A 12,306-nucleotide genomic window follows, 5' to 3' on the forward strand; every position below is an offset into this window, starting at 1 on the left:
CTGCCTCTGGCATGCTCCCCTGTATCACAATTCGCCTGAAGGTCAAGGAAAACAGTGGGAAATGGATTCCACTCCATTTTTACAACCAATCCAAGTGAATCCATTAGGCATGATGGAATCTCATCCCCGTTCTAATAGTTTTCAAATATTACCTCCAGGAGCTGGGTGACACGGGGCCTAATTTAAATGGTTTCATTAGGGTTGAGGGATAAGGGAAACCACAGTGGATCACAGTCTAATATCCACATGTACAGTATGAAGTGTCTAGGAGCGGCCTGCTTTTGAAAAAATTTGGCAACGGGCAGAATTACCCATCCCTGCAATTGAATGGCCCATATCTGAAACATTTGCATCCTACTGCAACTTAATTGTAATCTGAGATGATTGGATTTACACAGGCAGCCCAATTCTGATCTTTTGGTCAATTACTGGCAAAACATCTGATATGATTGGCCTTAGCACTAATTAGTGGCAAAAGATCAGAATTGGGTTGCCTGTGTAAACGCAGCCTTTGAGATCAATATGAGTGCTTATTATTAACATTATTATTAATGTTCTTGTTTGCCAAAATCAGTAAAGACTTATGAAATAGCCATACCTCTGACATTGATTAGACTCAATTACCAAAAGCTGAAAAGGAAAGCAGAGCCTAAATACTGACCACAAATGTTCAGGGCTAGGCTATTTCACAGGAGTTAGACCTACAGTTGAAGTCGAAAGTTTACATACACCTTAGCCAAATACATTTAAATTGTTTTCCCACCATTCCTGACATTTAATACTAGTAAGAATTACCCGTCTTAGGTTAGTTCGGATCACCACTGTGAAATGTCAGAATAATAGAAGAGAGAATTATTTCAGCTTTTATTTATTTCATCAATATTCCCAGTGGTTCAGAAGTTTACATATACTTAACTTGTATTTGGTAGCATTGCCTTCAAATTGTTTAACTTGTGCCAAACGTTTTGGGTAGCCTTCCACAAGCTTCCCACACAATAAGTTGGGTGAATTTTGGCCCATTCCTCCTGACAGAGCTTGTGTAACTGAGTCAGGTTTTGTAGGCCTCCCTACTCGCACATGCTTTTTCAGTTCTGCACACACACTTTCTATAGGATTGAGGTCAGGGCTTTGTGACGGCCACTCAAATACCTTGACTTTGTTGTCCTTAAGCCATTTTGCCACAACTTTGGAAGTATGCTTGCGGTCATTGTCCATTTGGAAGAACCATTTGCAACCAAGCTTTAACTTCCTGACTGATGTCTTGAGATGTTGCTTCAATATAGCCACATCATTTTCCTGCCATCTGTTCAAGGTGGTGTCAGCATCATGTTGTGATGTTTTTCAGCATCAGGGAATGGGAGACTGTTTAAGATCGAGGCAAAGATGAACGGAGCAAAGTACAGAGAGATCCTTGATGAAAACCTGCTCCAGAGCACTCAGGACCTCAGACTGGGGTGAAGGTTCACCTTCCAACAGAACAACAACCCTAGGCACACAGCCAATCTATTTCAAGGAGACGCCTACAAAAAAACTGCCACCATTGAAGTGTAATTCAAATATGATTAATTTAAGTTTCAGAGCCTATTTCATGTCTAGAATTGGACCAAAATAAGTTAGTGGCTAAAAATGACCAGTTTACAGACCAATAGCTAATGTGTCAGTGCTCTAAAAATTCTATTAGGTGTGGCCTGAATTAGTGAGCCTCAGTATGGAGGCTGAATTATAATAATAATTTGAACAGTTTCCCTGAACATCCTCATTCAAAGCAGACACGTAGTACGATTAGGCCTACTTAAAGTTTTCAACACCATGAAGTTAGCAAGCCAGCCATCTAGATAGATCTGCCCTGCAACAAAGCTCTTTGACACCCGCCCACTTCACACTAGCTGTCACAACACGGACAAGTGGATCTGGCTATAGCTAGTTACAGACTGCTTGCTAAAACCAAACATAACTGATTCTCAAGAAGGAGCCAACCATCTAGCTAAATAAGTAGTTTACGTTAGCTAGGTACTTGATATATATGTCAAGTACCTATAGCTAGCAAACGTGTGTGTGTGTGTGTGTGTGTGTGTGTGTATATATATATGCGCTTGTCTGCAGAAATTGTCATTCATTAGGCAATAGCAAACAGACACACCGATTAAATCAGATGACAAGTTGTTGCAGTGGGTTGTTGCAGTGGGGATGCAACGTAGCTAGCTAGCCATTTATCTATAGTATGGTAAATTACTTGGCTAGCGCTACCTATCCAATCTACCCAATATAGCTAGAGATTGTTACAAACATTTGTAAACGCAAACCTTCTAGCTAGCTAACTACAATGAGTTTGTGATAGTTGAGTGAACGGATAGTTAGCTAATGTATGCATGCTAAGCTAGCTATGAAAGTTAGTACCTAGCTAGCTAACCTTGCAACGCCATAGCTAGCTAACGACGTTTGCTAGCTATACAAACAAAACATAGCTAGCTATTGTTCGCTAGATAGCACACTTAGCAGGCTGATTTGCGAGTAGGTCATCTACAGTATATCGTACCTTCATTAAGGTCTTAACCTCGTCCAGGTCTCCATTTTTCAAGGCCCACATCAATTCTTTATCCCCCATTTTCTTGTGTTCAACAGTTCACTGCGGCTTCCCTGTTGAAAAAGGCAGCTGTCAAACTTCTCTCTAGGCAAGCAATGCTTGACAGATCTCTCAGTAGTAAAGGGAAAGACGTCTATAACACTTGCAGTGTTACATTAATTAAATAATTTTCCAAATTGAACACCTGGTACTTCTAGAGTGCAGGCAATTGTTAAAAAATAAAGTTTCAAAGAAAGGACAGTAGAGGAGGGGTCCGCCTTTCTCTCGTGAAGCGTTTCCGATGCCGCACATCCGGAAGTTAACCCTTCAGTCCGCTTGTCAAAATCTAGTCAAAATTGTCTAGATCTAAACAATTAACTCTAAAAAAATAAGTTTAGATTTAGGCATACTGTTATAAGTGTAGTTAAGATTATGTTCAAGATAAATTGTAGAAATGGGAGGGGTTTATGAATTTGTGGCTGTGGTAACTAGTGACGACCCGAGAACGCAGCTCTTCTTCGTGTGAATTTCCGCCTGACGACACGTTTTTTTCAGTATTGCAGTCTTTCTCAAAGTTCGGAATGTGAATTCCACATTTGTGACAACAACAAACAAAAAATATATGGAAATGTGAACTGGAAAAATACAATTTGCACCACCCACTAACCCTGCACCTATAAAATCAAAACACCCCCCTATCCCACTACTGTTCTCTAACAGTTCCTACTCCTGGCCACTAGCTTGGGAGAACAGGACTCCTTCTTTCAATATCTCCTGTACCTATTCTACAGTAAAATCTTTCACTCCCAATCACTTTTCTGCTGTTGCTACTACTTTATCTTCTGCAACTTCTGTTCCTTTTCATCTGTGCTGTACAGTTAATTACCATAGCTATACGCCAATAAACCAACCTTGCTAAAACACAAACTATTTCAGGACACTCATTCCTGCCCTACTACTTACTGGTATTCTCTCATAATCCCTTACCCTTTGCCCCTCATCCTCTACTTTCCTCACTGCCTCAGCATATGTCACTTTCTGCACTGCTCAAACCCTTGGAACCTCAACCTGTTTCACTCGCACATGATCCCCAGCAACATAGATTCAACATTGCAACACCCTACTTTCCCCTCTGAAACTACACTTTCCTTTGTCCCATGTCCTCCTGCACACTTCCCACACCTCGGAATGTCCCTCCCACACACTGCTGCAACATGACCATAACCTTGACACCCACAAAAACTCTCACGGGATAACTAACATATCCAAGCATGACTTTATCAGGCAAACACTCAATATCAAGGATAGACAGAGTCTCCTCAGTCTCACGCTAACCACTGGATCTGCATCTCACCAAATGGCATGCATCACAGATACCAGGGATCTTCAACTTCCGTTGATCCATCTCCACACTCAAAGCCATAATCACTGACCCCCCCCCCCTTTATTTAACTTGTCAAGTCAGTTAAGAACACATTCTTATTTACAATGAAAGCCTAGGAACAGTTGATTAACTGCCTTGTTCAGGGGCAGAAGGGCAGATATTTACCTTGTCAGCTCCGGGATTTGAACAAACAATCTTTCGGTTACTGGCCCAGTGCTCTAACCACTAGGTTACCTGCCGGCCCCCCCTGACTTCAGTGGCGCTCTGCTCTGGAGAGCATAGCTAGACAGAGCTCTGTCCTTTTATTTATTAAGTCAGTTAAGAACAAGTCCTTATTTACAATGACGGCCTACCCTGACCAAACCCTAACCCGGACGATGCTGGGCCAATTGTGCTCAGTCCTACGGGACTCTCAATCACGGCCACTTGTGATACAGCCTGGATTCGAACCAGGGTCTGTAGTGACGCCTCTAGCACTTGAGACGCAGTGCCTTAGACCTCTGCGAAACTCAAGAGCAACGAGGCACGTGACACAGAGTGTCCACTCCCTCTGGGTGGAAGACAGGAGAGGAACATGTAACTATCTCTCCTGTAGTTGACTCATAGGAGAAAGTAACCACTTATATTTCACAAATGTTGGTTTGTACAGTTTGTTCTTAGCGCCATTCTTTCTCCCTCGTGTCATCCTTCCGTCTCCCAGATCTCAGATCAGCTGTCAGTTACCCTTTTCACACTACTCAAATGTCTATAGTTCAAGCAAAACTGATCTTATACAGAGCTTTATTTTACTGGAAAGGCTCGGCCAAGACAATTACATTTGTTAGTTTGGGGTCTGTAAGGCATGTGGTGTAACAGCTCCTTTCATCACTCAGTCAGCCCAGAGGAGTGTGACTGGCTCTGGGTGGTAGAAAGGAAGTAACCCCCCATCTCCTGGCATCTGCTCTTCACTCCATGGCAATTTCCATTACCTCCCTCGTACTATTCAATGGAACTAATAGATACCAGGTCTGCTGAACCCACAGGTTAATAAAAACACATCAGGACTAAACCAAGCTCCCGATGGGTCAAAATAGCCACTGATGATAGAAGATTGAACATTTTATCAAAGGTTAATGTCAATCAGTGTGAAGGGGCAAGGCCAATATAAGAGATGTTCAAGGCTATGGGAAGATCTCAATTGCATGCTCCTCAGATCCTCTCTCCTCATCTCCATCTCTAAACCCATTGGATGAGAAAGGCAGAGGTCCCTCCCCTCTGACCTTCTCCTCCAATGGGTTTTCAGAAGGAGATGAGGAGAGAGAAAAAACAGGAAGTATGCAATTTAGATCTTCCTCATGTCATAGTCTCTAGCCTCCCTAACAGGAAGACCTGCACATCTATATTCCACCCTCTACTACCCCCCCCCCCCCCCCCCCCCCCTCTCAACCCACGTTATCAAATGGCTTTATATGTCCCTCTCTCCCGCTCTCTCTGTGATGAATGGCTGTTTGTAGCACTATTATTACATCAAATAAGCACTCTGGAGCAAAAAACAAACCCGGCCAGCAGACAAAAAGTGACTATAAAAGTTGCCATTTGGAGAAAATTCAATAGGGCTCTACACTGGGGATAAAAATGAAGGTAATGAAATTCTCTAACTCTCCTCTTCTCTCTTCCAACTCCCTGCCTGCAGCCCAACATCTTCCCCCGTCCCCCCCTCTTCTAAGCCTGGTAGATGTACCATACACACACTGCTTGTCTGAGGAGAGGCTCAGGGTGCCCATTAAAACTGCTTCATGTGTTTGTAATAAACTCTCCAGAGTATGGGTTGGAGTATCTATTCGCCACATGGGGATGAGGACAAAGGCCATTACTCCCTACATTCCCCTGCTTGGCATGCTAATGTCTCATACATGTCTCAAATGAGTCACCATGGGGTGATCTAAAGTTCATACAGTGCAGCATATAAGAGCAGCAGGCCGATATACAGAATGTTGATGGCTGGTTAAAACTCAAATCAATGTTCTTGGGTGCTGTTGTGTTCCTTTGAAATGTCCCCACTGCAATACCTAATGAGGATTGTAGTGAACATTTCAATGTGCTAACGTAATTATCATTGGCTAGTAAGCCTGCTGATTATAATCACATCACATCACACTTTAAAGCAGATTATTTACAGGACATCCCACCTTATTATAGACAATAAAGCCTGAAGATTGCTGGACTAAGAAGTAAACGTAGATGGATTGGCACCATATTCAAAATGAATGCTCGGGCAGAACTCTAAAGGGAGAGTAAAGTTAGGACATACACTTTTCTGTCACATAGATGCTGCATTGATCTTGAGGAATGGAGTGTAACACCATTTCTTCCTACAGATTTGACAGTATATGGCACCTCCATTTTTCACTTTGGTAAAACAATCCCAAGGCAGCAAAAATATGAACCCGTTTCCAATAGAAAGCGAGGCAAAAATTTAAATATTTATTTTCTCTCTCAAAACAATGAATAATACCCTATTTTCAGTTCTATCTTACATGATCTGTGAAACTGATATTGAACTTATTTTCTAGTACAGTCATGGCCAAAAGTTTTGAGAATGACACAAATATAAATTTTCACAAAGTCTTCTGCCTCAGTTCGTATGATGGCAATTTGCATGTACTCCAGAATGTTATGAAGAGTGATCAGATGAATTGCAATTAATTGCAAAGTCCCTCTTTGCCATGCAAATGAACTGAATCCCCAAAAAACATTTCCACTGCATTTCAGCCCTGCCACAAAAGGACCAGCTGGCAGCATGTCAGTGATTCTCTCGTTAACACAGGTGTGAGTGTTGATGAGGACAAGGCTGGAGATCACTCCAGTCATGGTGATTGAGTTCGAATAACAGACTGGAAGCTTCAAAATGAGGGTGGTGCTTGGAAACATTGTTCTTCCTCTGTCAACCATGGTTACCTGCAAGGAAACATGTGTCGTCATCATTGCTTTGCACAAAAAGGGCTTCACAGGCAAGGATATTGCTGGCAGTAATGTAGCACCTAAATCAACCATTTATCGGATCATCAAGAACTTCAAAGAGAGCGGTTCAATTGTTGTGAAGAAGGCTTCAGGGTGCCCAAGAAAGTCCAGCAAATGCCAGGACCGTCTACTAAAGTCAATTCAGCTGTGGGATCGGGGCACCACCAGTACAGAGCTTGCACAGGAAAGGCAGCAGGCAGGTGTGAGTGCATCTGCACGCACAGTGAGGTGAAGACTTTTGGAGGATGGCCTGGTGTCAAGAAAGGCAGCAAAGAAGCCACATCTCTCCAGGAAAACATCAGTGACAGGCTGATATTCTGCAAAAGGTACAGAGATTGGATTGCTGAGGACTGGGGTAAAGTCATTTTCTCTGATGAATCCCCTTTCCGATTGTTTGAGGTATCCGGAAAAAAGCTTGTCCGGAGAAGACGAGGTGAGTGCTACCATCAGTCCTGTGTCATGCCAACAGTAAAGCAGCCTGAGACCATTCATGTGTGGGGTTGCTTCACAGCCAAGGGAGTGGGCTCACTCACAATTTTGCCTGAGAACACAGCCATGAATAAAGAATGGTACCAACACATCCTCCGAGAGCAACTTCTCTCAACCATCCAGGAACAGTTTGGTGATGAACAATGCCTTTTCCAGCAAGATGGAGCACCATGCAATATGGCAAAAAAAGATAACTAAGTGGCTCGGGGAACAAAACATAGATTTTTTGGGTCCTTGGCCAATAAACTCCCCAGACCTTAATTCCATTGAGAACTTGTGGTCAATCCTCAAGAGGCAGGTGGACAAACAAAACCCCACAAATTCTGACAAACTCCAAGCTTTGATTATGCAAGAATGGGCTGCCATTAGTCAGGATGTGGCTCAGAAGTTAATTGACAGCATGCCAGGGCGGATTGCAGAGGTCTTGAAAAAGAAGGGTCAACACTGCAAATATTGACTCTTTGCATCAACTTCATGTAATAGTCAATAAAAGCCTTTGACACTTATGAAATGCTTGTAATTACACTTCAGTATTCCATAGTAACATCTGACAAAAAATATCTAAAGACACTGAAGCAGCAAACTTTGTGGAAATTAATATTTGTGTCCTTCTCAAATCTTTTGGCTACGACTGCACATGTCCTCTTTAGTTGTCTTGCTAGTGACCAGGCAGTAGTTTTCTATCGCACCGCAAAGATAAAGAAAAGTTGGAGAAGAATCTCATTAACTTAAATGAAAGATCGCATTTTCAGAGACCGTGTCCAAAAACTTTGACAAATAAGAAGCTTTCTCTCCTCCCAGGCAATGCCATTCATTCTCATTTCAGAAGGTTTGAATTAAACATGAAGGTGAAAAATATTAAAGTGTGCCACATGGTAAATTGAATGGTATGGATGAGGTCTAGTTCACCCTACATGCTCTCCTTATCTTCCTCCCTCCTCCTCATCCTTCTTCTCCGCTCTTACTACCCTTCATTTATTTCCTCTCTCTTCTTCTGTCTGGCCTGCTTCTTTAATTTCCTCTCTCTTCTTCTGTCTGCCCCACATAGCAAACTCATCTCCAGCTTTCTGTCAAGCTCTGATACCTATAAGAGCATCTCCACCTCTCCAGCTCGGTCAGCTAGTCAGAGTACTGACATGTAATCCATGTGCTGACCATGTTGCAGTAATCCATCTCTATCAGTCTTGTCAATGCTAACTGGCTGATGATTAGTGAGACAGACCGTGCCGGGTTCATACAGCAGCCAGGGAGATCCCAACACAATGACATCACTTCATAGCATAGACAGAGACAGAGACAGACTACAAATTGACAAATACTACAATAACATTGTGCTTCATGGTTATATACATTATATACATGATTATAAACTGGGTGGTTCGAGCCCTGAATGCCGATTGGCCGCCATCGTGGTATATCAGAACGTATACCACGGCTATTACAAAACATTTATTTTCACTGCTCTAGTAACGTTGGTAACCGGTTTATAATAGCAATAAGGCACCTCGGGGGTTTGTGGGATAGGGCCAATATACCATGGCTTAGGTCTGTGTCTCTGCGATGCGTTGTGCCTTATTGCTTAATTATACAGCCTTACTTATTTGGAACATTGATTTAATGAAAATGTTAATTGATAGAGATTGCACTTGTAAAATATATGATTAATTGAAGGGATGTAAGTGATTTTATATAAACGCTTGATAATTGGTTATGTAACCACTGTTTTTCTGTATCAGTGTTCGCTTGAGCCTTCAACTGCTTCCATATTTGCGGTGCACAGAATTCCGCAGAGCCTTTACATTAAGTCACCCTCAAAAGTAATCAGCTGACCATGATTGATATAGACTAGCATGCTGAAACCTTGCAAACCATTTATACTCAAAGATATTCCATATGAACTCTAGTCAGTTTCTGATGTTGAGGAGTGAAATAAATGATGATGAAGAGAGGCAGCATCTGGTCTTGCGGCTTCACATTTTGGAAAGTTTTGATAAGACAGTTGCATAATATAGTTCTGTTTTCTCTTTGGCGTGTTTGTAGAATGAATCAAAATGCAGATTGGAAAAGTAATAAAGGGGAAGAGGAAGATACTGTGTATATTGAGAGAAGAGGACGTTTGGGGCTTATATGCTTTCCCTTCCCCTCAGCACAACCAAAGCATTGTTTCTGGAGTGCACAACAGCACCTGTACAGAATGACAGCATGGTTCAACAGTACTATCATCAGTCTCGTTACATATTAAAGCTAGAATCCTTGATTGAAACAATAACAAAGTGACTCCCCGCCTCTGTTTTGATTTTTTTTTAAACAGTGGGATGGGCTTGGAGCAATGTAATAAATCTCAAATTCCTAGACAGAGCTTTGGGATACTAAGGACTGTGCATCCATGATATCAAAACTATAGTTTTAATATCTTTTGAAGTTATATGGTGTTTTTTTTTTACATTTACAGTGTTACAAACATTGAAGTACAACAAGTTATATTTTGGGATCTGGGATCTGATGGGGTACAACAGTTGAACTAAGCTCATGAGGCATTTATAAATTATATTCTTCAACAATCAATGGGTATGTATCATTCGTTTATAATATATTTAGCAACTATGGATTCTAGCTTTAGGAGACAGTTTAGCAATTTGTAGAAAGCACAGGTGGCTGTTGAGGGGAGGACAGCTCATAATCATGGCCGGAACGAAGCAAATGGAATGGTATTTAACACCAGGAAACCATGTGTTTGATGTATTTCATACCTTTCCACTTATTCCACTCAAGCCATAACCACAAGCCCATTCTCCCCAATTAAGTTGCCACCAACCTCCTGTGGTAGAAAGAGTCTTAATGCATATCAGTTTAATGCTGCTTGCTGCATATTAGTTGCAATTCTAAACCATTAAAACCAGATGTATATAAATCTATATCTGTCTTCCTTTCCACATCGGCTTCACACCACATGTAATCCACGCTACATTTCCCCAAGCACCTGAGGAATAACCAAATAATACATTTGAATCAACTTAATGGAGTATCATTTTAATGTACTGTGCGATCTCGTTAACTTTATGAAATTAATAACAAGGTAACAAAGGCTTCACTCTGAAAATAGTTTGGCAGGAACAACACTGGGAAGTTCTTAAAACATATTCTCTTTACATATATAAAGCTGACTGACTGACAGGTTTATAAAAAGCAGGCCATTGTAAAACGGTGAAACCACTCAGAGTCCAGAGATCATCATCAACAGTGTGGCGGGAACATGTTCTGTACTGAGCATGTCTGACCATTGACCATATCTGAATTTCCGCATCTATTAAAGGCAGTGGGACTGCGGGTATACGGCTGCTTTCTGACTCCAGCTTCTGCCTCGCTCTCGAGGTCAGGCCTTAGATACTCCTATACTGCCACTCCACATGGGAGCGTGGCTGTGTGGGTGGGGAGAAAATAAGAAGGCTCCTGGACGGGACCCTGTCTACAAAGCCGCCACGGTGTAATTCTAACTACATTCCAACCGTTGGAATTATGTAGCACATAGCAACAGTTACTCTCATTCAAAGATGTCGCCATTTTAGGGGCGACAGGTAGCTTAGTGGTTAAGAGCATTAGGCCAGTAACCAAAAGGTTGCTGGTTCGAATCCCAGACCCAACTAGCTGAAAAATCTGTTGATTTGCCCTTGAGCAAGGCACTTAACCCTAATTCCTCTGCATAAGAACATCTTCTAAATGACTGAAATGTAAATGTTAAGATTCACCCAAGTTCACTTCACTAGACGAGGGGTGCTGTGCCCCCAGAGGAGCAGTGTGTTCTGGCTGTACTAGCATACATCTACAATGTTTGGAATAAAGTCAACAACGCTATCTCATAACATATTTACAACTATTGTACAACTACATAGTAAAAATACTGTACAATTACATAGTAAATATACTGTACAACTACATAGTAAACATACTGAACAGCCACAACTACATAGTACAAATACTGAACAACTACATAGTAAAAATACTGAACAACTACAACTACATAGTAAATATACTGTACAACTACATAGTAAATATACTGAACAACTACATAGTAAATATACTGTACAACTACATAGTAAAAATACTGAACAGCTACAACTTCATAGTAAAAATACTGTACAACTACATAGGAAATATACTGAACAACTACACAGCAAAAATACTGAACAACTACATAGTAAATATACTGTACAGCTACATAGTAAAAATACTGAACAGCTACAACTACATAGTAAAAATACTGAACAACTACATAGTAAATATACTGTACAACTTCATAGTAAAAATACTGTACAACTACATAGAAAATATACTGAACAACTACATATAAAAAATACTGAACGACTACATAGTAAATATACTGCTCAACTACATAGTAAAAATACTATACAGCTGCAACTACATAGTAAATATAATGTACAACTACATAGCAAATATTATGTACAGTGCATGTCCTCTGTCCAGAGTTAACCCCTATAACCTTTTATCATCCGCCCCCGCTCCCATCAAGCAGTACTTCGTCCCATCATCCATCCCTCAGCTAGCCCTGTCATGCCATTGGCTGCCCCTGGTCACCCCTAAATGGCCCTGACTGAGAGTTTGTGCTGCACGTTGTCGATGTGGTTGTTTATAGGATGTGACAACTGTATTAGGCACAAATCAGTCAGCCTGCTTCCATTCTCTGCTGGACTATGGAGCGATGTGCGCCGCGGGCCCCAGTTTTCACGGGCGGCTCTCGCTCTCTCTCTCTCTCTTGCTCGCTTTCTCTCTCCCACTCACTCTCTTTATCTTATTTCATTCTTTCCTTCCAGCATATCTCCCCTTATTATCAACGCCGCTCCCTCACCATCTA

At 41.5% G+C, this 12,306-nt stretch overlaps 1 protein-coding gene across 3 annotated transcripts in view; it reads right to left on the bottom strand.

The window, feature by feature from the left end:
* LOC139393236 (myotrophin) overlaps positions 1 to 12,306 on the bottom strand; it is a 59,443-nt gene that overhangs the window by 19,411 nt on the left and 27,726 nt on the right. For 2 of the 3 annotated variants that reach the window (XM_071141704.1, XM_071141705.1), the window contains one exon: positions 2,537 to 2,637. In XM_071141704.1, the coding sequence (XP_070997805.1) occupies positions 2,537 to 2,605 (69 nt within the window). In that variant the 5' untranslated portion in view covers positions 2,606 to 2,637. Of the gene's footprint in view, positions 1 to 2,536; positions 2,638 to 2,768; positions 3,001 to 12,306 lie in introns of those variants that run through there. The other variant, XM_071141706.1, reaches the window with a different exon arrangement.

This window comes from Oncorhynchus clarkii, chromosome 33, assembly GCF_045791955.1.
Source record: "Oncorhynchus clarkii lewisi isolate Uvic-CL-2024 chromosome 33, UVic_Ocla_1.0, whole genome shotgun sequence".
In the NCBI taxonomy this organism is placed as follows: Eukaryota; Metazoa; Chordata; class Actinopteri; order Salmoniformes; family Salmonidae; genus Oncorhynchus; species Oncorhynchus clarkii.